This window comes from Tursiops truncatus, chromosome 6 (genome assembly GCF_011762595.2).
Source record: "Tursiops truncatus isolate mTurTru1 chromosome 6, mTurTru1.mat.Y, whole genome shotgun sequence".
NCBI lineage: Eukaryota > Metazoa > Chordata > Mammalia > Artiodactyla > Delphinidae > Tursiops > Tursiops truncatus.
The window spans coordinates 12,107,405-12,134,817 of NC_047039.1; the positions used below are offsets into that span (position 1 = coordinate 12,107,405).

General features: G+C 44.9%; 1 protein-coding gene across 3 annotated transcripts in view; it reads left to right on the top strand.

Moving 5' to 3' along the window:
- Positions 1-2,522: 2,522 nt before the first annotated feature.
- ADRA1A (adrenoceptor alpha 1A) overlaps positions 2,523-27,413 on the top strand; it is a 99,049-nt gene continuing 74,158 nt past the window's right edge. For 2 of the 3 annotated variants that reach the window (XM_073805821.1, XM_004316653.4), the window contains exons 1-2: positions 2,523-2,947; positions 4,231-5,770. In XM_073805821.1, the coding sequence (XP_073661922.1) occupies positions 4,888-5,770 (883 nt within the window). In that variant the 5' untranslated portion in view covers positions 2,523-2,947; positions 4,231-4,887. Of the gene's footprint in view, positions 2,948-3,317; positions 3,813-4,230; positions 5,771-27,413 lie in introns of those variants that run through there. The other variant, XM_073805820.1, reaches the window with a different exon arrangement.

A 27,413-nucleotide genomic window follows, 5' to 3' on the forward strand; every position in this document is an offset into this window, starting at 1 on the left:
CACACAACCACTTTCAAGGACTTTAGGCCTGTTTTCTGGGTCTACCCTCTCAAGGGAAGACCATATCACAGGTGTGTGCACCCTGAGGCCCAAGGCCAAGAGGCAGCAGTTTGGGTATACAGATGTTCACACGTATCTGCATGGCCCTTCAAGATGTGGGACAAGAAGGGATGGGAGGCGTGGGATAGGGAGGGTGGGAGGCAGGGAGACGCAAGAGGGAAGAGATATGGGAACATATGTATATGTATAACTGATTCACTTTGTTATAAAGCAGAAACTAACACACCATTGTAAAGCAATTATACCCCAATAAAGATGTTAAAAAAAAAAAAAGAAGGGATGGGAAGAAAAGGAGGAGTAGACAGGAGTCATAGCCAGCTCTCCCACTCTGCCATGTAGGGTCACTCTGGTTACATCAGTGGACCGGGGCATAGTTCGCAGGGCATTTCAAACACCTCTCCAGCTGAATACTTTGTGCTCTTGTTAAATGTGGAATTTGGACCACTCTGGGTTAGAAGTATGTTTCACTTTAAAGTAGCACACAAAACAAGCAGAAAGGAAAAGGGTTAATAAGATTAATAGCAGGAGAGTTGATAAGCTTCATGAGATATAATCTCACTCAGTCCAAATAACCCTGGGGTTGGGGGTTATTGTCTCCCTTTAAAAATTAGGAAACCAAGGCTCAGAAAAGCTGAGTTTCACCCTGGTTTCATAGGAGGGCAGGAGCGGATCTTTACCACCCCACAGCCTCCTCTTTCTTCACTCCACCTTCCCATGGGTCTATGTCAACATCTTCTGGGACACCGGCATCAATCATTCTTTATGAAGATGAATAGTGTCCTGTTTGCAGGTCTGTGATCAGCCATGGAAAAATTGGTTCTGAGAGCTAGTTTAGCCAAGATTGATGTTAACCAGCTTGGAAGTGGATTTGAAAACCTACCTGGTAGCATACAGAGGCCAAGGTGGAAATAAAGAGCTGCTTTTCTCCATCTGGGCACTAGCTAATTGGTTGAGGGGGTGGGATTGTGAGTCTGCTTGTTTGTTGGAGGTGGGGTCCTGGTGGGTCCAAAAGCGTTTGTACATTTTGACCCTGCAGAGTTGAGCAATTTTCAGTCGCTCTTCTTGATAACACTACTTCCCTTATTTGCCACGGAACAGGTCTTACTAGAAAGCTTGCATTCACGGTGTAAGGTTAATGAATATGAAACTAAGCAATAATATCATCCTCTGGCGGATGGGATTTCTGAAGAACAGACTTTGTATACATATTTGATGATAAGATGTAGGAGTCTCAGGGAGCTGTAGTAAAGCCTCTTCCACGGAGGGGATGGCATCTCAGAGAGCAAGTGACTTAGTAAATAGAGGGAACCCAGCTCTCCTGTCTCCTCACCCCATATGCTTTTCCTACAACATAAAATTCACCCCCCTACAGATGTGGCGGGTGGGATGGCATTGTTTACAGGAAAGAGGTCATCTAAATATTAGGTCTTTGATGAAGCAGGGCTCCCTGATCCTTCTGAGGGCATTCCTCTGAGGCATTTGGAGGTATACTGCTATAAAAAAGTCTCCCAAACATCTCCCTTGGAAAAGGTAACAATGTTAATAAACTTTTGTTCAGGTGAGGGAATTCAAGTACGTATTTACCTGTACTGAAAGTTATCTCTTTATTACTAGGTTTAAGAGAACCTACTAACTACTTTATGAACAGTGTGTTTTGTCTGAATCAATAAAGATGAAAGGAGGGGACTTTGAGGTAGGAATCAGAGTGGAGAAAATTCTGGTATTTTCCCAATATTCTAAAACACAGGTGGTTTTCTTCAATTTTAAGCTAGACAGAACATGGAATTTACCAGAAAAAAGAAAAGTAAATAAGACTGGTGATGTCACCTTTTCATACTCCAACTATTCATGCATTAAAGAGAAGTAACACTCTTTTAAAGCGTACATTTTCTTACGTAAACTGGAAAATAATTAATAGCACTTTAATAACACAGCCACGTAAGAAATTGCAGTGCGACCATCTTACTTTCTAAGTCCATTTGTCTGAAGAAATGAGAGATGGATCGTATTTCAGAAGGTTTAGATATGCTTACTTTATTTTCCTAGAACAATAATTTTATTAGAATCAGATTTATTGAATTTTATCTGATTTTACATTCATCTTAAAACATCTGCAAATAATATAATTTACCTGCATATTTGGCATAACAATATGCTTCCTTTTGATTTTAACAGAACCTAAGTGTTCGTTGAATCAAGGTGTTCAAAAGTAACTTTACTGGGCATTTCTTTGAACACATCATACACACAGTAATATGTGTCTGGCAAGTGTCTATTTTTCTTTACTTTTAAAATCAGATCATTTAAAAGAGTTATTTGCTACAAATAAAAAATCCCTTGTCCCCGCTCCCCCCACCCCCACGCCACACACACACACACACACACACACACACACACACACACTTTCTTAAAGTGAAGCGAGAACCCAATTCACCCAAGGCAAGAGAAAAAAAATACTGCTGTGCGCACTGTTCCTGTTACCTCAGAGTAATACGGTAACAGCAGGAGATTACGGTACTAGCTGGGGCTACTGACTGTGTTACGTCAGCGAGAGCTGCAAAGTTCCCTGCCATTCTTTGCTGATGTCGGGGAGCTGAATATTAAAAGGGTGAAGGTGGAGTTATTGCCTGGCTGTATTTGGTTTTTTCTCTTTCTATTTTCTCTCTTTATTTTTAAAATCTCCAGGTAAAGCGTCTGTGAGACAGGCGCTTAAAGACGTCTGTGGTAGAGAAAGGGGTGAGTCAGCGGGTGCAAAAGGACTAGAAATTGGTTCGTCGGAAACGGTTCCCTCTCCCCCGAGGGAGGAGGCGGCAGGGCTGCTCCTGGGACCGAAAGCCCGTCCAGTCCCCGCCACGCGCGCGCGAGTGGCTCTGCATCCGCGCTCCAGGTGAGTGCGCTGCAGCGCCGGGCGCCGGCGTCCAGCAGGGCCGGGTGGATTAGGGAAAACCTCCCTGGGCCTCAGGGTGAGACCCAACTCCCACTTTTTCCCCCAAGCTCCTCCCGCTTCTTTCACCCGCACCCTTACCCCACCTCGTTTCCCTTATATATTCTGGGAAGTTATCTCCTCGTTAACAAGTGTGATTTTTAACCCCGTATTTACCGCTCCGAGGTAGGGGGAAACGGGTTTCTGCAGTTGCTTGCTTTTTGTACTGCCTGTGAGCGCTAGAACTTGTGATGTTCACAGCAGCCTTTGCCCGGGAATCCCGCCTCAAGGCCCAACCACAGAGTCCTTAGAAGGCAAGGTGTGTCCCCACTCCCTGCATTCCTGCCTGAGTCCCTGCGGTCGGCCCGCAGCTGTGGAAACCTAGCTTTCGTACGCAGACCGTGGTCCCCAGCTCGGAAAATACGAGGCGTCCCCTGTCCGCTGGCGCGCGGACTTGATTTTTACACCTACTGTACAAAATCCGCAGTGACTACCGCCTGCACAGCCCCTTAGACAGAATGACGCTCCCCGCTCCCACTCTTCTTGGACCCCCCGGAGCCCGCCTGGGTGTGGCTTGAGGCTCGAGTCCTCTGGGACCGCTGATCCTCTGGCTAGGAAAAGAATCCTGGACCGATCTAGGTCGCATTCAGCCCTCGTTGGGTCGCGAGGGCTTTGCTCTGGACGCGGCTCTCAGGCCGGCTTGGCTGGTCGACAGACCGACGCTCTCCGCACACTCAAGTGTGAATTCCTCGAGCGTGAGCGTGCGCGTGGCACTGGCCCTGCGGTCTCCGGGTCGCAGCGGCTCCCTCTCCCAGGCCGCCTCCTCCAGGTGACTGCGAAGCAACCTGTTCAAGTGGCAACCGGGTAGATCCTCCGGGTTTCCACCGGCTTGGCTCGGCGCTGCATGCCCGTCAGCCGCAATCGCGTTTCTCGGGCTCTGGGATTTTAATTTCACTGCACGGCTGCTAGCAGTCCGACCGCCGGGCCCTGCAGCTTGGGGGGGTGTGTGTTTCGGATCTCGAACCCCGCGAGAGGCTGCGCGGCGGAGCGCGCCAGGGCAGATTCCCAGCGGCGGGGCACGGCTCGCGGTCCCCTCCCGCGCGCTCGCCTGCTGCTGGGCGAACCGCTTCGGGATCGCAGAGTCGGCGGGACTCCCCGCCGGGTCCGACCGCCAGTCGAGGCAGGGCACAGCCTCGCTCCCCAGGGCGCCTGGCTTACACTCCGCATTTCTTTTTGCGCTCTTTCAGGAGGACGCTGGCAAACGACGCTCCGCAGCCGCCTCGGTCTCGGCAAACATTTCACATCCACGTCCCCCGGCCTGCGCGGCTAGAAGCTGGATCTACCATGAGTCCAGCCACACTGACGGTAACTGCGGGTGGAGAGAAGTGCCCAGATGCCAACGGTCCCCGCCTTTGAGAGTCGACGGCAGACCCGTACGTGCTTGTGGTTTGTGGGAGAGACAGGCGCTGGATTTTTGAGTTCCAAATTATGTGCAGAATGCTCAGTCTTCACACCCGGACGGATCCGACAGTACAGGAAAGGGGACTCGCGTAATTCTGGACTGCATTTTGCATCGCGTCTCCTCGAGCTCCGTGCTGAGTCTCGCGTAGGGAGGGAGTTGGGGCCCGGGCCAGCGTTGCTGGTGCAGAGGGTCGGCGGGCAGCCCCGCGCGCCCATGGCCATGTTGCCTTTAATGCCCTGCCCCTTTGCGTGGCCTTCTGAGGGTTTCCAGGGCTGGCCCGGATTGCTTCCCACCCGTACGCTCTCTCTTACCCCCAGACAACCCCAGCAGGCAAGGCTCCCCGGAGCGGAGACCTTTTGACTTCCTGCTCCCTCGCTCCCACCTCCGCCCAGGCCCGGAGTGGCCCTCAAGAGCCGGACCTCGCCCGGCCCCGGCTGGGACCATGGTGTTTCTCTCTGGAAATGCCTCGGACAGCTCCAACTGCACCCACCCGCCGCCACCGGTGAACATTTCCAAGGCCATTCTGCTCGGGGTGATCTTGGGGGGCCTCATCCTTTTCGGGGTACTGGGGAACATCCTTGTGATCCTTTCCGTGGCCTGCCACCGGCATCTGCACTCGGTCACTCACTACTACATCGTCAACCTGGCGGTGGCCGACCTTCTACTCACTTCCACGGTGCTGCCCTTCTCCGCAATCTTCGAGATCTTGGGCTACTGGGCCTTTGGCAGGGTCTTCTGCAATATCTGGGCGGCGGTGGACGTCCTGTGCTGCACTGCGTCCATCATGGGACTCTGCATCATCTCCATCGACCGCTACATCGGCGTGAGCTACCCGCTGCGCTACCCCACCATCGTCACGCAGAAGAGGGGTCTCATGGCTCTGCTCTGCGTCTGGGCGCTCTCCCTGGTCATCTCCATCGGGCCTCTGTTCGGCTGGAGGCAGCCGGCCCCGGAGGACGAGACCATCTGCCAGATCAATGAGGAGCCGGGCTACGTGCTGTTCTCCGCGCTCGGCTCCTTCTACGTGCCGCTGACCATCATCCTGGTCATGTACTGCCGGGTCTACGTGGTGGCCAAGAGGGAGAGCCGGGGCCTCAAGTCCGGCCTCAAGACCGACAAGTCGGACTCGGAGCGGGTGACGCTCCGCATCCATCGCAAGAATGTCCCGGTAGGAGGCAGCGGGGTGTCCAGCGCCAAGAACAAGACACACTTCTCCGTGAGACTCCTCAAGTTTTCCCGGGAGAAGAAAGCGGCCAAAACACTGGGTATCGTGGTCGGCTGCTTCGTCCTCTGCTGGCTGCCTTTTTTCTTAGTGATGCCCATTGGTAAGTCTTTACAGCACCTCATTTTAGCATTTAGGAGTCTTCACCCTCTTCCCATTATGCTACCCCAGACTCACAGTCAGGGGTGGAAGAAAAAGGATCTGCATTTCAAACAGCAAAGCTAGGGAGGGCAGTTAAGGAAAGGCTCCTATGTAGAAAAGTACATTTTCATTCCCTTTCTGCTCTGGTTTCATTTATATAACGTCCTAGGGCACTTTTTCAACTACTGCAAAGTGGCATCCTACTGAAGCAGATTAATTGGTCTCCTTAATAAGAACGTCAAGTTTTCTTAATGCCTTAAAGCATGTGTTTAATTTAAATACATCCATCCTCGGATTTCAAGTCTCAGTCTCCACCAGGCACTTAGGCAGGGACCATGGAATGCCACTATCACCTCTGCTGCTGTGGACTGCAGATTCTTGTGTCCTAAAAGTAAGCACCATGCTTATTCTGAACAAACGTGTAATTTTATTAGTAGATTAGATTATTAAGGGTTAGTTATAACGGTCTGCTTATGTTCTGTATCTGTGTTCATTTTGTTTTCTGGATTCAGTGTGGAAGAAAGCACGGTGAGTCACTGACAAGAAAAAAATAATAATAATGTGTCCAAACCAATTTAACCTTTAAAGAATTCAACATAATGTTTCCGATAAGTAAATACATTCCACTTTATTTTAATACCAAGTATTAAAGCAAACACTACTCTTACCCAAATTCATTCAGGAAGCTTCAGATGACACTGTTTGAAAGTAATACAGTAATGTTACAAATCCAATTTTCGCAAATGCTAAATTAGCTGTTGTCCAACTAATTAGTTCAGTATAAACTAAGCTAATCCACTTGGAATCGTCATCTATCTCTGGAAGGCCTTCCTGAGATCCCAAAATGGTTGTTTGCTATTTTTAGTTTGTGAGCTCAAATATAGACCCACACATTGGTTATCCACTAACTCTGGCAAACAAAAAATTACAATAAAAAATGAAGAGAAGTCTGTTTCTGGACTTTAGAGCCAATTTACATGGCACGTACTGAAAGTAATTTGCAACGCTGTGTAGTAATAGCAGCTATTATTTTTTGAGGGCTAACTATGTTTCGGATATTGACAATTTTACATCATTAGTCCTGTCAATAACTCAGTGAGGGGGGAAGGGATTCTTCGGGTTCTAGAGCTTTGCTGTCTAACGCCATAGCCACCAGCCCCACGTGGCTATTTAACGTAAGTTAAAATTAAAGAAAATTAATATTCAGTCCCACCAGCCACACTTCAAGTGTTCAATAGCCACATGTGGCCAGTGGCTGCTGTTTTGAACAGCAGAGATACAGAACATTTCCATCACTGCAGAAATTTCTACCCAACATGGCTGCTGGAGAGGCCTTTCCAAGCTCACTCCCTGGCCTTTCATCATTACTGCTTTCTCTGCTCCTAGAATTATATCAGAGTTTTGAATTTATTTAAATAACACTCTTTACTTGAGCCACTGGCTGCTTACCTGCCTGTCTGCATACCATCCCTTCCTCCTGAAGTTTGCACGTTTATTCATGCATCTATCTGTTCACTTGTCGAGTATTTATTAAGCACTTGCTCTAGACACTTAGGATGAACAAGGCAGAAGAATCCTTGCAGTAAGATGTTTGCAATCTTTGGGGGGAAATAGACAAAAACAAATAAATATATCTTAAGAAGTCAATGACTAATAAGCAGTATTTTAAAAATGAACAGAATAAGAGGATAGAGTGGTGCTCTATCTATCGATGTGGCGAGTGGTCAGAAAAGTCCTGTCTGAAGAGGTGATATTTGAGCAGAGACCTGACTGAATTGAGGAGCAAGCCTTGCAAAGTCTGGAAGGAAGAGCTTTCCGGGCAGAGGGAACGGCAAGTGCAGAGGTGGGAAGGAACCTGACCTATCTTTTAAGCCAAAGTAGAATTTGCATATTCTTCTAATTGTGATGGGAAGCCATCCAATCAAAGGGGCTTTAGCAGGTGAGTGGCTGGTCTTATATTTTTAAAGGATCATTCTGGCTTCTGGGAGGAGTGAGGGCTATTTTGGGGTGAGAGTGGAAACAGGGAGACCAGTTAGGAGGCTGTTGGAGACGTCAAGGAGAGAAAGGTGAGGATGCCCGGCACTCAGGTGAGACAGGTGGGGGTGATGTGAAGTGATCACATTCGGCACTTATTTCAAAGGTAGAGCTGACAAGTTTGGACATGGGATATGAGAAAAGGAGAGGACTAGAGATAAGTCCCAGGTTTGGGGACCTAACAACCGGGTAAATAGTAGTGCGTTTTACTGAGATTGGGAAAACTAAAGGTCGTAAGGGGCTGGTGGGAGTGTGAAGTACAAGTTCCTATTTTGTACAGACATGTTGAGAAGTGTCTACTAGATGTCTAAGTAGAGATGTCAAGTAGGCAGTTAGATACATGAATTTGGTGCTAAGCTGGGCTTATGATATAAACTTGGGACACATCACCATACTTAAAGCCACAGAAATGGAAGGATCTGCAAGAGAGAAAGTCTGGAGAGAAAAGAGAGATAAGGACTGAGGCTTGGGGTGTCCTGATATTTGAAGGTCGGGAAAAGGAGAACCAACCAGCAAAAGAAATTGGGAAGGAGTGGCCAGGGAGGTAGGAGAGCCTGATGTCCCCGAAGCTGAATGGAAATGTTTCACCAAGGCAAGAGTCATCAGCTGTGTCACATGCAGCTGCTAGGCCAAGTCAGAGGAGGACGGGGAATCAACATTGGACTTGGCCATGTGGAGGTCCTTGGTGATATGAGGAGGTGCTTTGAGGATAGTAGTTTCCGTGGAGTGATGGAGACAAAAGCCTGACGGTGTGCTTTCTTGAGAGAATGAAAGATGAAGTGGGGACAGTGAAAACAGGCAACTCTTTGGAAGGGTTTTGCTAGACAGTGGAGCAGGGAAATGCAGTGTAGCTAGAAGGATCTAGAGAGAATTTTCAAAGGTGGGAGACAAGATATCATATTTATATTCTGTTGGAAATGATGGAATAGAGAGATCCTGATGGTGTAGGCAAGGAAGGAGACCAGAGGGTTTAGAAGTGACAGGGAAACCAGAGTGTATGAGCACAGAGGCAGTAGGTATGGAGGGAGAAAGGTAAAGCTCTCTTCCAAATATATGTATATCCTCAATGAGATAAGAATCAAGATCATGTCAAAATTTGATGAATTTTATGTATTTTTAAAACTAAGTTATTTTTAAATTTCATAATGACCAAGAGAATAGAAAACATGCGAGTTTTTAAAAAGCAGGTGTTCCTCACTACCAAGCCAAAAACATTGTTGTGAGAGTTAAATTTTAGATGTGGGTAATGGCAATTGCTTGTGCTTTGCTTTGTACCTCAGGAGCAAATTGGAGTCAGACAGATAAAACTAGACATCAGCTTAATTCCTCTTTCTTCAGGTTCCCTTCTGTATCGTTCTGCTCATTCTTAAAAAGAAATGAACCAAGTATCTAAATGTCTATGAAATTATCCTGTGGTATCTATATTCCCTATCTTCAGTAAATCGAGCTGAGTTGAAAAGAAAAAAGCAAGAATCAAGATCATCACCTAAGAGTGGGGAAGGAATAGGAAACGAGGGAGGTTTGAGGAGCAAAAGAAGATGTGAAAGATTAATCTTTGAGATGACGGAGTACATAGATCATGGACATTTAGGAGGTCCTGAGGATGTGTTTGAGACTTAGGGTCATAAATTTAAAGGAGGGCCAATCAGGAAGGCTGGATACTGCTTTCTCACAGCTAAGAGGCTGAGGGTGATAGGGAATGTTGCTGATGGCTGACTGTATCTAGGGACCCTGGTAAAGAAGGGGAGTGTGCTATAGCTGATTCACTTTGTTATACAGCAGAAACTAACACAACATTGTAAAGAAATTATCCTCCAATAAAGATGTTAGAAAAAAAAAAAGAGGAGTGTGTGAAGGGACGTAGGCTAGATCAGATTAGGGGTCATACAGAGTTAGATGGTGGAAAAAGTTTAGGTGATTGGGAAAAGATAGGTGATTGGGAGTTTGGGACTGCTGATGGTGGCTTAGCTATCCAAGGAGATGAGCATGATAGAATGGGTCTCGAGGTCCTCCAGGGGAAGGGAGACTCTGGTCTAATCATAGCCTCCCTCTCGGATCTGCTGTCTTGGAGACCTGGTAATGTTGAAGTGAAGATGGGCACAAGATCACCGAACCTACCACATCTATGGTCCACGTTTTCTTCCCGACACTAAACTAGTAAGACACTATTTCTTCCAGGAGTTATGTCTGTATAATAAATTCCAGGCACTGCGTTAGACAGAACAAAAAAATGACTAAAGCACATTCCCTGCCCTCAAGGGCCTCATAATCTAGTTAAGGAGACAAATTGAAAAAGATTATCACAAATCGGTGAGATTGGTCCCCAAAGTGGTATTACAAGTGCTGAGGAATATAACAATGAGCTGTGTCTGGAGATCACTACAGAAGCTTCTAGAAGTATTGCAGTTGACTAAGCAGGGACTTGAAGACAGCACGACGTCTGCTGGGCCATCAGTGAGATGTTATTTGTTTTTAGTAACTATCTGAAGTACATAGTTCATGCAAAATGTGAATAGAAGGATAAACATGCCGTTATTATACACAAGGGACACGAGCTCTTAAGTATAACAAGTAGTCTCTTGGGAAGAATAGCTTATCAGTTTGTGCTAGGCTGCCAGAGAACAGCGGGATTGGAAACTAAAACCAGAGCAGGGATGAGTGACTGCAGTGTCCAAAGCTGAGAGGTGAAGCACCCACCTGTGTAAGAACCAGACCAGGATAATCAGGTGAGTGAGGACTTTCCATTTCGTTGCTGAAGGTCCCTCTGGATTTATGAGAAGGTTCTGTCTCCTCCTGGACTCTACACTTCACTCTCTCCCCAGCTCCTCCCAACCAGGGCTGGGTTGGTTGCTGGATTTAATAGTGTGATTTCAGGTAGGAATCTAACTTGTCTGCTCTCAAGTCTAAGTCTTGCTAGTCGTGTTTTCTTTCTGCATCCTAAATGTTTGTTTGAAATTGAGAACCCCTTCGGCGGAGGGGGCGGGAATCATGCTTCACGTCGTTATCAGTCATTTATACCTTAGAGTGAATGTTTTTAAAAAACAAGTTTTGATCATGAAGCTAAATAAAGAGAATTTGAAGGTGTTAGGCTTCAACAGATGAAAGAAGGAAGGGTATACCTGTGCCTCAAGGAAACTTGGGCACCTAAAGTGCGTGCATCATCTTTGCTTATTTCATCCTTTTGTCTAGAACCCAACAGTACCAAAGGCAGTGTGCTGGGTGGAAAAAGTATTGACCTGAGATTTCAACCCAGGCTTTCTTTTTCATAAAATATGCCTAGCATAGCACCTAACACAGAGCAAATGGCAATAAATGTTAATCTTATCTGAATTGATATGATTCACAGACCATCACTGACATATGTTTTTTTTTTTATAAATTTGTTTATTTATTTTTGGCTGTGTTGGGTCTTCGTTGCTGCGCACAGGCTTTCTCTAGTTGTGGCGAGCGGGGGCTACTCTTTGTTCCAGTGCACGGGCTTCTCATTGCGGTGGCTTCTCTTGTTGCGGAGCACGGGCTCTAGGCACGGGCTCAGTAGTTGTGGCTCGCAGGCTTTAGAGCGCAGACTCAGTAGTTGTGGCGCACGGGCTTAGTTGCTCCGTGGCATGTGGGATGTTCCTGGACCAGGGCTCTAACCTGTGTTGCCTGCATTGGCAGGCGGATTCTTAACCACTGCGCCACCAGGGAAGTCCCCACTGACATATGTTGATGCAGGATGTTGCCATGAGGAGTGGATGCCCTTGGAGGTCTGAGAAAAAGAAAGCATCAGAAAGAAAAGGGATGAAGGGGGGCAACATCTACTGAACATATGGTTATGTGTCGGAACTCTGGGCACATTATCTGATTTAAATACAAAACAGGCATTATCGTCAGACTGAGCCATTGCTATTATCTCTGAATGAAAGGAGACAGCGTTGGGCTGAGCTGTGGTTCAGGTGGAAATCAACTATTTGAGAATTAGTTTAAAACAAAAAAGGCAGCAGACAGCACATGGTGAGGAAGGAGAATAAGTTTTAAGATGGAGTGTTCGGGGAAAGGCAATACTGGGAAGGAGATTATCAGGTGGAAGCAGTGAGGCAGAGAATGATTCCTTCACTGAATCTGCATAATTTCATTGAGTGTGTAGTATGTGCCAGGCAGCTAGAGAATCCCTGGAGATAAAGACAAACAAATCCCTGCCGGGACTTCCCTGGAGGGACAGTGGTTAAGACGCTGCGCTCCCAACGCAGGGGACGCTGGCTCGATCCCTGGTCAGGGAACTAGGATCCTGCATGCCGCTCCTTGGCGTGACCAAATAAATAAATAAATAACTCATCTGCTTTATCCCACAGCATACATACAACACTCTCAGAATAAAAATAACGGCACAACCAGCAATATGATTACTGTAAACATTAAAAAAAAAATCCCTGCCCTAGTGGAGCTGAAAATCTGCACAGTTAAATACATAGCAAAGTCTCAGTTGCTGATGTGAAAAAAAGCTGGGAAGAGGGGCGAGTACATATAATGACATAATGACTCTGACTCTTGTGCACGCCCAAGACAACGCGAGACTATGTTGCTTCGCCGCAGGTACAAAAGATCAGGCCCCTGATATCTATGGAAAAGGTTGACTTCTGAGAGATAATGGGGTGGAGAGAATCTAAGAGCCACTGTGATTTTAACATGAGACCAGTTTTTCAATTACTCTTGCTGTACCACCAGTCATCTCAAAACATAGTAACTTGAAGCAGCAGTCGCGTTATGGCTTGTGACTCTGCGGGGCAGGGATGAGTCCAGGTCCAGTTCACTGGGCTGTCTGGCTGGATGTCAGAATCGGTGGCTGCTCTTCCTCCAGGGGTTGAGACTCGCTCTCCTGCAGTGTGGCAGTTCTCTCTCCAAGAGGGCAGGAGCTGCCGGGCTACTGAAGAGAGCGGCCCAGACCGGGCCCAGTGTCACTGCTGCCTCATTCTGTGGGAAAAACAAGTCATGAGGTCAGTATACGTTCAAGGGGGGGGAGAGAAATAGACACACCTCCTGATGGGGGAGCAGATCCACAACGGGATGAGGGGATTTTTGTGGCCATCCTGCAGCACCTCTTCCTCACAAGCATATCAAATAGCATTTCTCTTTCATCCTCCAGTTATTTATGGAGAACTCCCCATACGCTGGGCTTTACACGATACACCGTGTAAACACCAGTCTGGGTGCTTGCCTTCCTGCAGGCTTCTAATCTCCACAGGGAAATAGACATTAATCAGATATCCACATAAAAAGTGCAATGAAGATGATGGGGTTGTACCTTGGAAACCTACGCTGTGGATAAGGGTGACCCTGGGCACGAGGGCAGAAGAGTCTTGCTAGGAAGGAGAGCTTGACCTTTGAGCTGAGATCTGTAGAATGAGGAACTCTTCATTGGCTAAAAGGAGGAGGGAAGGAATGGGGTGGGTAAAAACTCTGATAGGACTGGCCTGATGCTTAATGAGGATTTTCCAGGAGGCCAGTGTGGCCAGAGATGAAAGGCTGATAGAAAACTAGTATCGAATGAAGCTGGACAGAAAGAGATCTGACCAAATAAGCCTTTAAAGTCATATTATGAGTTTGTGATTTTATCTGAAGAGAGCCAGGAGCAGAGATGATATGATCAAGTCTATATTTTAAACTATCAAAGGCTTAGTGAAAAAAGGACTGTGTATAGACCAGTTGGGAGACATTTACACAGGACAGTTGAGAGGTATCCTGCCAAGTAGGATTCTTCTCACTCGTGATTGAAAATATTTATTTCTGTGAGCTGCCACATAGCTCTTGAATGCCTCTTCTGCCGTTGCCTCCAGAGCAGATTTACGAGAAAAGCTTTCCCTGATCACAAATAGTCTGACCAGACTTGGCTTTAAGTTAATTGTGACTCTTTTCCGCAAGACGCGTGTGTCAACAGAGATTTACCGTCATATTCAGAAGAATGTGCTGCAGGCTCAGAAAACGTCTCCTGTAAGTTCTAACAAAGCTTTGAGCCACAGCCACCTCTTTCAGACCAGCTGCACACTGGCAAGTCATGACTTTGAAGGAGACGATACTTAGTGACCTAAGCATTGCTGTGTTTTGTTACTTCATAGTTTCAGGTTCAGATGCTGGGATGTTTTCCTGAGGCATTTTCTTTGGTAGTTTCACTGTCTTTGAGCCCTTTTACTTGGTTTTCCAACTGGACACTTACATAGTGGCTTCTCATTTTGAAACTGCATGTTTCTTTACTGTTTGAAAATCCCCCCCCCCATGTTTATATTTCGATTTTGTGATGTGAAATTGCTCATCGGTGCTCTTGGGCCACATTTTATTAAGTCATTGATTTTCTTTTTGTAAGATTATTGAATACATTGAACATTTATCACTTCATATCCTGGGTTGCCAGCTTTCTCATGCTGTATTCAGACATGCTGAGAAAATGTACTTTCTTTATTTTTCTAAAACTGATATGATCTTTTTCATGAACTCCAGCGGAGACACACACACACACACACACACACACACACTTTTAGTTGAATCCAATAAGTTCAGTTAAATCCAGTCACTTAAGCAGCGTCTCTATATACTCAGCCCCCCTTGGATAACTCAGCCTTTCAGGTTTGCCTGCTAAATTGTTAATTGGGGCACACAGAACCTCGTGGTTATTGGGGTCGGGGAGAGAGGAAATTGTCAGGCCCTCAGCTGACCTTTCATGGTGATTTTTAGTTTCCTGCACTGGGGATGTTGGCCTAGTCTAGTGACCGGTCCCCAGGCGCTAGTCCCCAGCCATCACGCAGCTGTCTCCCAATAAGTCTGAGGGTGCTCCCCCATGGACCATTGACCCACCTGATGACTCAGCCCCACTCAATCCTTACTGCGACTCCAGACACTCAAAAGTTTATGTGTGTCTCCATTTGGTTCCTGGCTGGGGTGACAATTGCTCTGTGGGCATTAGCCAAGGAGTCACTTTATCCATAACAGCTCCCGTGATCACCTTTCACAAGCTTCTGAGCTATACCCTCAGCAATGTTTCATCCCTGTCTCAAGGTACGGAGAGCCCTGTGGGTTCCTTCCACACCCCTCCATGCCACACCATCTCATTCCACACCCAAGCACACCACACCAAACAGGTGTGCCAACCCAGACTTACTCTCTGCCCACCCACATTGGCTGTCACTTTAATGGGTGCTAGAGCCCTCCTGTGACCTCCGCCAGATGCCCAGAATGGAGAGTGGGGAAAAGCACCTTCACTACCACCTTTATCTTCTTAAATGCCTCTGTGGTCCTTGTTGAGAGGGGAGCTCAGAACAAACACCAGGCTGCCTCTTTTCACTACCTCCTTCCCCACTTTTCCCCACAGTCCACCTGTGGAGGACAGATGTGGCAGGCTTTCCCTTCCTTTTTCTGGCTAAATGGGACCCTCCTCAGAACCATGTCTTCTTCCTTCCTGGGGGGCATCCATCTTCTATGGAAGAGTAATGGCAAATGGATGCAGGCAGAGAGAGAGAGATAGGTTCACTAAAAAGGGAATAAAGACCAGGAGTATTTAACAATGTTATAATCTTTATACATATTCAGAAACTATTTTTCCCATTGGTTTTTTTTTTTGCATTTTATCCTTTTTGTGGCTTTTACAAATACATAGACATTTCAACTGTTTATGTAGTCACATATTTTAATCTGTCTCTTCATGGACTGTGCCTTCTCAGGGATGCTTGGAGAGATCTTCCCCCACGTAAGTCAGATAACCTCTACTTTCTCCTTGTTCTTTTAAAGCATCATTTGTCACCTACCTGGAATTTACTTTTGTATTTTGGTAGGCGATGTCTAACTGTATTTATGTAGAAATGGTTAACCAGATATTCTTAAAAGATTTATTGAATAATGTATCCTTTCCCATCTTCTCTGGAAAACTACCTTTGTTGTATTAGAGAGAATCCTGAATCTAGTTTGGAACTCCCACTTCTGTTACATTTATCTATCTCTCTAATATTGGTGCTACATTATTTTAACTACTGTGGTTTCATAATACATTTTAGTATTTTCTAGGTTAAGACCCCTGGATGAATATTCTTTTTTAAAAACTAAATTTATTTATTTTATTTATTTATTTTTGGCTGTGTTAGTTCTTCGTTGCTGTGCGTGGGCATTCTCTAGTTGTGGTGAGCGGGGGCTACTCTTCTTGCGGTGTGTGGGCTTCTCATTGCGGTGGCTTCTCTTGTTGCGGAGCACGGGCTCTAGGTGTGCGGGCTTCAGTAGTTGTGGCTCACGGGCTCTAGAGCACAGGCTCAGTAGTTGGGGTGCACGGGCTTACTTGCTCCGTGGCATGTGGGATCCTCCCGGACCAGGGCTCGAACCTGTGTCCCCTGCATTGGCAGGCGGATTCTTAACCGCTGCGCCACCGGGGAAGCTCTGGATGAACATTTTTTTCAAAATGATTTTGTCTGTCTTTGCACGCTCTTCCAGGAAAAGTCTGGACTCATTTTGTCAAGTTACATCTCTTAGCCCCACCAACACCAACACACACACACACATGCACACACACGCACTCACACACACATACACACACACACACACACAAATCCTGTCACATGTTAATCATAATTTTTAGTATGTATAGATTAATTTGAAAGGAGACATCTTTATCACATTGAGATCTCCTGTTAAGAAATATGACATATGTAAATCAACTCTACTTCAATAAAAAATATATGACATGTTTCTCCATTTACTTCCCAAACTACTTTCGGACTATTGTTTAAACTTTACTTTTAATCACACTTACTATCATGTCCTAGAAAAATGATTGTTACAGTGAAGTCAGGAAATGCTGCTTTGGTATTTCAACGTTAGATACAACACGTTGGTTTTTAGGTCAGTACCCTTCATCATGTCAAGGACATATCTTTCTATAGTTTATAGAACAATTTTATCAAAAATGAAGTTTTAATTTTATCAAATGCTGCTTTTTAAATATGCATCCGTATAATATTTTTCATTGATACTGATTTGATAAATTTTATTTCCTAATATTAACCTCTCCATATATTCTTGGAATAAATTCTATCTGATCAGTGACATTATTCTTTTGTATGTTACTGCATTATACTAAGTATTTTATTTCTGCTTTGCATCTATATTTCTATGTGAAAGGAGTATATCGTTTTATTTTACAGTGTGTTTTTGTTGCATGTTGGTTTTGAGTTTATATTAACTTTATAAAACGCATTGTGACACTCTCTGTTTTTTTTTCTACCATCTGTAACAATTTAAATAGCGTAAGAATTATGTGTTCCTTGAAGGTTTGAAAGAACTTGCCCATAAAACATTTGGGCACAGCTCCTTTTATGGAGGCAGCTCTCAGAGACTGGTTTCTATTTCTTCCGTGGATAGCGGTCTATTCTGATTGTCAGATTTGATAATCTTTGTTTTCTTATTTTCTATTTTCCTTCTCATTGAGGTTTAACATTTTAGCACAGAATTCTACATGAAACTCTGTTATTTTTCATTTCTTTTCTATCTTTCTCATTTCCCACATCATATACTTGTGTTTTGTTGCTTTTTGTCTTCACTGAGATATCTTGAAAGATTGTCTATTTCATTAGTTTTCTCAAGGAACCCATGTCCTAGAGTTATTAATCACTGTGCTCTGTTTTCCAGTGCACTAATTTAGTCTCTAGAAATTTATTTTTCTGGTTATATTTTGTTCTTTTATATTAACTTGAGGAAAATGTTTGGTTCACATACTTTAATTTATTCCTGTCTAAGATTAAAAACAACCAAAGTTGTACATTTTCCTCCAAGCAGACTTGAATTCTTTACTTTATGTTTTGCTAGGCAGGACTCTCATCCAGTTTTTGTTTTTCCTCTTTTAGTAGCTCCTTAGTCCTATGTGGACAGAAGAGGATTCATTGTATTATTGTTGTTCATTAATTTAAAAAATAATTGGTGTTTTTATCCCCCCATTTTTAAAAATTAATTTTGAATTTACTGTATAGTGGTCAGAGAATGTGAATCCAATAATTTCTAACTTATGAAATGAATTGAGGCTTTTTTAATGACTTGATATATGACCAATAATTAGCACATTTAATAGATTTAATGTTTGAAAGATATATATTAATTAAACGTTAACAGGGGTGTTTTTAAGATCATCTTTATCCAGTATTCATTATCTTTACCTTTATCCCTGATCTACTTTATTTGTTACATATTGAGAGAGGTATGGTAAACCTTCCTACTGGGAATAAGTCTTCCAATTATTTCTTATATTTTTAACAGGTTTTACTTTATATATGTTGATGCGGATGCATTTTACTTAAGAGATTAAGTCAATAATACCTTCATTTAAAGTATTATTTAGATTTATTTATTTAATTAATAGACTTTTTGTCCTATTTATTTTTCCTTGATATGTACATTTTTGAAAATTAATATTGCAATCTCTAATATATTTTTGTTTGCATTTACCAACATACTTTGGCCCGTCTTATTTTTTTTTTATTTTATTTATTTAATTTATTTATTTTGGCTGTGTTGGATCTTCGTTGCTGCACATGGGCCTTCTCTAATTGCGGTGAGTGGGGGCTACTCTTCGTTGCGGTGCACGGGCTTCTCATTGTGGTGGCTTCTCTTGTTGTGGAGCATGGGCTCTAGGCACGCGGGCTTCAGTAGTTACAGCACACGGGCTCAGTAGTTGTGGCTCATAGGCTCTAGAGCGCAGGCTTAGTCGTTGTGGCACATGAGCTTAGCTGCTCTGTGGCATGTGGGATCTTCCCAGACCGAGGCTCGAACCCGTGTCCCCTGTATTGGCAGGCGGATTCTCAACCACTGCACCACCCAGGAAGCCCCTGCCCGTCTTTTTATACATCAGCTTGTGTAACTTGCATCAAATGGATTTTTCAGTGTCTACGTGTCTTATCTGGGTATTTGTCTCTTAGTAAAAATATAACTAATTTCCACTGATTGTAACAGATATATTTGGGTTGATTTTTGTCTCCTGGTTTTATGTTTCCTTCCTTTTCTTTGTTTTCTCTTGCAAACTGGACCATTTTATTCTTTGCCTTTTAAATTCTGCAGTATTTGGGAAAGGTGGTTTCCTATTTTTAATTCTACTAGAGATTATCTTTGAGCTTTTCAAAAGCATTTTTTTAAACCTTCGTTTCTCTCTTAAACAACCATCCCTATCACCCACCTTTGCCCACATAAGGGAGGAAGTTTATCACACTCTTATTTTCCCTTCCTCCAGAAACCTACATCTTTTGGTTAATAAAATTTTGTGTTTTAAATGTCGGTTACCGCTATTAAATGTTTATATTTCCTATCCTGTCTTTTGTATCTTTCTGTAATTTAGTTTAGTAATACAAATAGCCTTCTATACTATGATTTACTCACTCATGAGCTCTGGATTTTGCTTTATCTACCATGGGAAATAGGGACCAGCACACTATGGCCTGTTTTTGTAAATAAAGTTTTATTGGAACACAGCCATCTACATTTGCTTACCAATCATCCATGGCTGCTTCCATGCTACAGTGGCCGAGTTGAGTAGTTGCTGCAGAGACTGCATGGCCCACGAGGTTTAAAATGTTTGCAATTATATTAGAGTATAATGCCAAATAAATTTTGACCAATAACAACATAAGCCAAACGCGTTTTTTAAGCGCGTATATGCCTGAGTCTAAATACATGGAAGACAACTTCTCTGAGTATAGAACTCGAGTTATATATTTTTTTAATTTCAAAATACTGTTGTTGTTACTCCTCTGTCTCTTGGTATTTAGTGCTTTATAAATGACTTGAGGCCAACTTGATTATTGTTTTCCTTTTCTCATGTATTCTCTTTATTTATGTGTTTATTTTCTCACCAAGATGTTTATAGAATTTTTTCCCAATCAAATTAAAAAATGTCCCCTGGACATTTCTGGTTGTGGGGTAACTTTTTCATTGTGATTACCTGGAACCCCGTGCACATTTTTTTTTTTTTTTTTTTTTTGTCCTGAAGCTAAAGATAGCATCCTTTGGTGATCACTTCATCTGCTTCACTCTTTCTCTTGGAATTCATATTAGCTCTATTTTGGATCTCCTGTACCTGCCCCCTTTTTCTCTTGCTCTTTTACTCACATTAGTCATCTTCTCGCTATTTTCCTCTGACTTCCAAGTTTCTCACGTTTCTCCAGTGTGTGATCTATTTTACCTATTAGCCTTAGTAGCTCCCTCCACCACCTTTGCTCCAGTCCACTCCATTTTATTGGCATATTGTTCCATCTTCATTATCGCCTACACTGAATTTGTAAACCCAATAGCTCCTTAAATCACATTTCAATACAACATGGAGATTTTCTTCCATATCACTGTTTTAAAAATGGAGTTTTATTTTTTATTTATTTAAAATATTTATTTAGTTGCACCGGGTCTTAGTTGCAGCATGTGGGCTCCTTAGTTGCAGCTCACCAGCTCTTTAGTTGTGGCATGCAAACTCTTAGTTGCGGCATGCATGTGGGATCCAGTTCCCTAACCAGGGATCGAACCCAGGCCCCTGCATTGGGAGCATGGAGTCTTATCCACTGTGCCACCAGGGAAATCCCAAAAGTGGAGTTTTATATTTGAGGATCTCAGATTCCTCAGATCGATCTCATCTCCTGAACAGCTGAATCTTTTCACAGGCACAGTAATTCTTCTCTTTTTGTTCAACCTCACCGAGGGTGACATAGGGATAAAATTTGAAATGGGTTCTGTTTGGAGCTGGTTGGGTCCTGGTCCAGATCTTTCAGACCCATATTAAGGGGAGAAGGAAAGAATTGTCTTTGTTGTAGTTTATATTTGCCAGAGTATACCGATCTGTTCACCCAGAGTGAGCAGAGAGGAGGTTGAAGGACAAAGATTTCACTGTGGCACAGCAGAAGAGTCCTTGTCCTGTTTGGTTGACACAGTGGGTGCAGTGATCTCTCCTCCAGGTGGGATGACCGGCCCCCTGGGATCCATGTCCCGAAGAGCTTCCCTTTACTTGTTTGCTGGTCTTGATGGGAAAACCGAGGGATTTCCCACCCTGTGTGGACCTCAGCATCAGTACTCTCCTCAGACGCTCGAGTGCAGTTACGATTTATCTTTGAAAAGCTACCCCTGAGTCTGCCTGTATCTCTAGCATCTGCTATTCCAAGCCCCTGGGGGTGTCACCTGGCAGCAGTTGGGAGCCATCTTCCCTTCACCCCTTTTCTTGAGGTAAACTGAGGACTCATTAGTCCTTCATTCAGGCTGGTGGTGATGGAATTATAGTTTCCAGACATCTCTGAGACGTTCCAGCTTATGGATACGGCCCTTCCCTAGTGTATTTAGTAGTGATGTAAAATTTCACCTATATGTGTATTCTCTTAGATTCACTAAGAATTTAGAAAAGGGATGAGGAAGTGTAGCTTGATCTACACATCACTGCCTCAGCCCTGGCGGCTTTTCAGGTTGACATCAAAATGTGAAGCAGAAATGAGAAGAGCCTGACATGTGATCGTTTCCTTTGGTTTCATGGAAGCTTGTGGTTCAAGACAAAGCAATCAGAGGGAGATACCTTTGGAGTCAGATGGGGCAGGGTCTGTGTAGGTAAGCAGGCTGAACTTTCTCTTGATCACAAGTGGGTGAGATGAAATCATGTGAAGAGCTTAACAGGTCTTCTTCTAGGATAAAGAAATGAAGGCGTTTACATATGGGACGTGAGGGGTGGTTGCCCTGGTCAGTTTAAGCTGCTGTAACAGAACACCCCAGACAGGATGTCTTAAGCAATGGATATTTATTTCTTACAGTTCCGGAGCTGGGAAGTTTCGAGGTCAGGGTGCAGCGTGGTCAGGTTCTCGTGAGGACCCTCTTCCTGGTTTACAGACGGCTGGTTTCTCGCTCTGTCCTCACACCGTAGAAAGCGAACCAGCTCCGGTCCCTTTACCTCCTTATAAGAACACGGATCCCATCATGGGGACTCCACCCTTGTGACCTCATCCAAACCTAATTACCTCCCAAATTGGAGGCTCTGCCCCCAAATACCATCACAGTGAGGGGTAAGGCTCCAACAGATGAATTTGGGGTGGGGGACACAAGCGTTCAGTCCATAGCAGTGGTGCTTGCAGGCCACTTTTTGCATCTAATTTAATTCCTAGAAAAAGCCTGTAAGATAGAAATCGCCAGGCTCATGTAGAGAAGTGGAAACCAAGGCACAACAAGGAGGAAATGACATCTTGATGGAGCTACCTGGCTGCTCTCCCTGGAACAGAGGATAGTGCTCTGGCCATGAGTTAAAAGCCCTGGGGGGCTTCCCTGGTGGCGCAGTGGTTGAGAGTCCGCCTGCCAATGCAGGGGACACGGGTTCGTGCCCCGGTCCGGGAAGATCCCACGTGCCACGGAGCGGCTGCGAAAAGCCCTGGGTTCCAGCTACTCATCTGTAGAAAAAGGGGCTTGCATGGGACCAGTAGATTTCCAGCTTCTCAGCTTCACAATTCCTTGTTCCAATGATATCCTACTCAGAAGCCCAAGATATGAAATGGTTGAAAGTGATGCTGCACCTATGGAAGCGGCCAGGGAACCCTGAGTCCTGGACACTGAGTCCTCGCCTTCCCGCTGGCAGTGGCCGCTGGGGGCGTCTGGAGCACAGGTTGCTCTCTGTAATAGTATCTGATTCCAGACTCACTCAGTAAAGGGTATCAGAAGAAGTTCGGTTTGCATTTTCAAAGGAGAAGGAGGGAAAGTTGACAAAGGGCACATTGGCTGTCATTGTTCTGGAATGCTGGCAGAGCCGTAGTCTTTGCCCAAAAAGGGTTTGAAAAGGGAACATTGCACACTTTATTTTTTGTGTACTCTCCACGTTTAGCTTATCGCTGGGGCATTTAGTTGCCAGTGAGAAACCTGCTGTTTACAAATTGGTCATGTAGTTTGATCCCGTATGATGAGAAATGTTTTTGAAGGTTACCTGCCATCTGCAATCATTTGCTTTGTAAAATGATTTTGCTGTCCTCAAGAGATAACTAAAGGACAATCTCAGAAATGGATTTTTTTTTTAAGGAAACTCTAGGAGAGGGTGTAAGTGCGCACATGCAAGGGACGGCCATCGAAGACAACATTGACCAGGCTTGGCGGACGCCATTCTCCTGCGTGTCTTATTGAAAACCAGACAAGGATTTTGGCCTTGAATTAAGAAAAACTGGGGAGCCACTGTGGGTAGAGAGCAGGGAGGTGACATGGTGGACAAGTGTTAGAATAAGATGAGATCAACAGGTGGGCCAAGACCCAGGCTGACTGTCTGTGTTTGAATGAGAACCTGAACAGGGGTGAGGCCATGAGGCACAGAGAATAGGGATATTTCAAGGTAGAATCTATGGGAATCAGAGGCTGCATGTGAAGAATCGGAGTGGGATAAACAAAACGTAGCATTTGTGCTTTGAGTGTGGAGTGGGGTTGTAGTGCCAAGGACAGTGACACTGGGAGGATGAATATCTTCTGCAAGGCCTTCAGTTTTGACCACGTTCAGCCTGAAATGATGGTGTTTAAGTGAAACTATCAAGAGCTGTGCTGTTCAATACAGTAAACTCTAGCCACATGTGGTACATTGAAGTTAAATTAGAATGCATTGACTTTAGATAACGTTAAAAACTTAGTTCTTGTAAAAACACATGTAACATTTTTCCCATGTGGTTCCACTCTAAATCCCATTTCATACATCCCCTCTCCCCTAAATTTCTCAGTGCTTTGGAAATACCCCATACTAGATACAAATGCCATGTCAGCTGCAAACACAGTTCCATAAAAATAAAATAAAAATAAAAACTTAGTTCCTCATTCAGGCTCACACATTTCAAAGGCTCATTAGTGACATATGGCTAATGGCTACCGTATTGGACAGTTGCAGGTATAGAACAATTTCTGTCATCTCGGGATGTTCCGTTCACTGGACTGATCTAGGCATCAGTAGCAAATATCGGCATTTTGGTGATGGGGTAGCTCCTGGGATGGGAAGGGTAAATGGTGACGCTAATTCAATGGGTCATCTCTCAAGGAGGAGGGCCTAGGGATGAATCTTAGGACATACATGAAGTTGAGAGAATGAGGCATAAGAAGAACAAACGAAAATTGCCCTAAGTTTTAGGAAAGTGGGAGACTCAGCATAGCATAACATCCTGGCAGCAAAACAAGGAGAACACGTCAGTTAGGAGGGAGTGGTACCAATGTCAAATGCTGCAGAGACGTCACGGAGAGAGAGAACCAGAAAAGAAATCGTGTTTAGTAATCTGAGGTCGTTGGTGACCTATCAAACTCGATGGCGGAGGGAGTGAGAGATGTGATTAAATAGGAATGTTACCCTCTCTCTCTGAGACCGGGGTAGGATTTCGGGAACCAGGAACAGTTTCAGGAGAGTGGTGGGACCAGGGCTTGGTCAGGAGGAGGTGGAGGAAGAAAATAAATGTGGGGAGCAGAGCCAGCAGCCGGGAGAAGGGAAAGGAAGGAAGCAGATGGAACTGTCACCACCAAGGGCGTCACAGTCGAGTATTCTTTCTTTCCCCAAGAAAAGGAAGATGGATACAAAAGAGAGACTCTTCAGGGATTGGTTGAGAGGATTAGAAGAAGAAGGTACCTGTGAAAACCAGACACCTTTGCTGTTGGGATGGAATGAGAAAGGGGGCATGAGGAGAGGGTTTAGACTTTGGGGGGCCCAGGGGATGGGGGAGCAGGGGAGCCGTGGGTGGGCTTGTGGCCGTTGTCCTCTGAGATCAGAAGAGTTGCATGAAGCCGGGGAATTGCTCAGTTTGGTCTCGCTCTCCTGTCTTCCCCACTTCCCTTCCACTGGATTCTTCCTTCATATCGATTCAATTCTGACTTTTTTTTCTAATGCATTAGACCTTAACATTTATGCATAGTATTACTCCCTAGCTTTCTAGATTTCTCTAAAACGCTTGCAACTCTACATGTACACTTATTATTTGTCCACGTCAGTGTCATCTGTTTTATAAACTTTATTTATTTATTTACTTTTGGCTGAGTTGGGTCTTCGTTGCTGCGTGCAGGCTTTCTCTAGTTGCGGCGAGCAGGGGCTACTCTTCGTTGCGGTGCGCGGGCTTCTCATTGCGGTGGCTTCTCTTTTTGCGGAGCACAGGCTCTAGGCACGGGCTCAGTAGTTGTGGCTCATGGGCTCTAGAGCACAGGCTCAGTAGTTGTGGTGCACGGGCTTAGTCGCTTCGCGGCATGTGGGATCTTCCTAGATCAGTGTTTGAACCCGTGTCCCCTGCACTGGCAGGCGGATTCTAAACCACTGCGCCACCAGGGAAGCCCGTGTCATCTGTTTTAGATTGTAATGACAAGGACGGGCTCAGTTTAACTTGAGCTGCACAGGGCTCATCACACTACTATGAACATAGGGGCAATTAATTCAATACTATTTAATTATAAAAATCAGTAATTACACTTGTGTTTGAAGAGCTGCTTTTAAAAATAGATGTATACAGGGGCTTCCCTGGTGGCGCAGTGGTGGAGACTCCGCCTGCCGATGCAGGGGATATGGGTTCGAGCCCTGGTCTGGGAAGATCCCACATGCCGCGGAGCAACTAGGCCCGTGAGCCACAACTACTGAGCCTGCACGTCTGGAGCCTGTGCTCTGCAACGAAAGAGGCCGCGACAGTGAGAGGCCCGCGCACCGCAATGAAGAGTGGCCCCCGCTCGCCACAACTAGAGAAAGCCCTCGCACAGAAACGAAGACCCAACACAGCCAAAAATAAAAAAATAAATTAATTAAAAGAAGGCTCAACATTAAAAAAAAAAAATAGACGTATACAGTTGAATACATGTGCATGCGTGTGCACATATGTGTTGGCAACTCTATTGGCCAAAGATCATTTGTCCTCGTTGCCATTAGGGTAAACAGTTGTTAGAGACTGATTTAATTTGGGCTTTTAGTTTATTGTGGGCCGATAGTAAATGCTTTGCGTGCATTATTTCATTGAATCCTTGCAAACGTTTGGAGTAACAGGTACTCTGATTCTCATTTCAGAGATGAGGAAGTTGTGGCAGAGGCTGGTTAAGTAACTTTCCCAGGTTCATGCAGCAAGTGCACGTGGCAGAGTAGGTATTGGGACGTGATTCTCTCTGGCGCCCAACCCTCGTGCCCTTAATGTCCTCTGTGTCCTCAGGCTAGTGTGCTAAAGCGACCAGTCTATTCCTGCTATCATGACCATGTTGACCACAGCTGTGATCATGCCCACATAAGGATGTGTCTGCTCTCTAGAGCCGTAATTCTCCTCTTGCTACTGAGAGGTGGAAAAATGGCTATGGGGAAATAACACAAATAACACCTCCTGGTGTCAACCCAGCCTCCATGGGGGACAAAATGCTTAGCAACTCTTTTCCAAGTATCCAAGACAAAACTTGACCTTTACACAGTTTCTCCATTTAGAGTTAAATTTGTTTTAACAAGTGTGGTTTGAATAAATAAGACCTCCTGTTTTAGCTATTTAACTGGGAAGGTAATATTTTCAATACGATTTAAAATTTTTCTGTTGCCAAATTCTGCAGGGCAAGGGGAAAAAAAGGAATGCTTAAGTTCAGGATAAAAAGAAACTTCCCGGGAAGTGCGCTGATACAAACCATAGCTGTGGTCATCCTAAATATCACTTTTACCTTCCAAAGTAAAGTCGGGGGTTTCCATGGGAACTGCTTTTACCCCAGCTGGTTTGCATCATGTTTTTTGTATAGACGTCAGTGGAGCAGAACCCAGCTGTCACAAGGTTCCGGTGTCAATATCAGACAGGTCTCCTGGGACAAACACCAGAGAGAATATTGCACGCACACCTTCTCCACCCAACCGCTGCCTCCCCACACCCTTGTACCTTGCTGCTGTGCTGACCAAGTGCCCAGAGCTCCCCAGGGTCAGCCGTCCTCTCAAAGTCAAACGGTCAGCTGCGTCCAACTGTGACTTCTCTCTCTATCTAACTGTGTTCATCGGATGGGAGTTAGAGCCACACGCTTAGATTTACCAATGTTCCATCTGTCAGTACTCTCGGGCAATCGTGTTTCATAAGGGTTAGAACGTGGATTCAATAGTCCAGGCCAACTGCAAACTGGAGAAATTGCATCCTGCCCTCCTGTGACTCACCCCAGCTTCCAGAGGGAAGTGATTTCCCAAGGTCACTACAAAGCTCGGTGCAAAGGTGTCTCGTATGGAGAACATATGGCATGACAGTGCAAAAGAAATTGTACCGTGAGTCAGGAATGCCTTTCCTGTTCCCACCCTTGAACCTGGCAGAAGAGCCTGCCTCTGAGAACTTCCCTCCAATCGTGGGAGAATCATAGGAACAGCGAATGCCTTTCCTCTTCCTCACGCCCTTCTCACCACCCTCATCCCACGCCCTGCTCCTGTTTTCTAGGCAGAGCGAAGGAACCAACAAAGAAATGTGCCTCCTTCCACCAAACCTTTTCCATTTCTTAAAATAAATCCCAGCATTCCTCTTCTGGGAAGCCACCCCAGAGTGGACTAGGGTCTCAAAATATCTTTTATTTACTTTATGCAAGAAACATATTGAGAGCCTCCTGGGTGGCGGATGCAAGCAGACCCTGACTTCAAGGTGGAG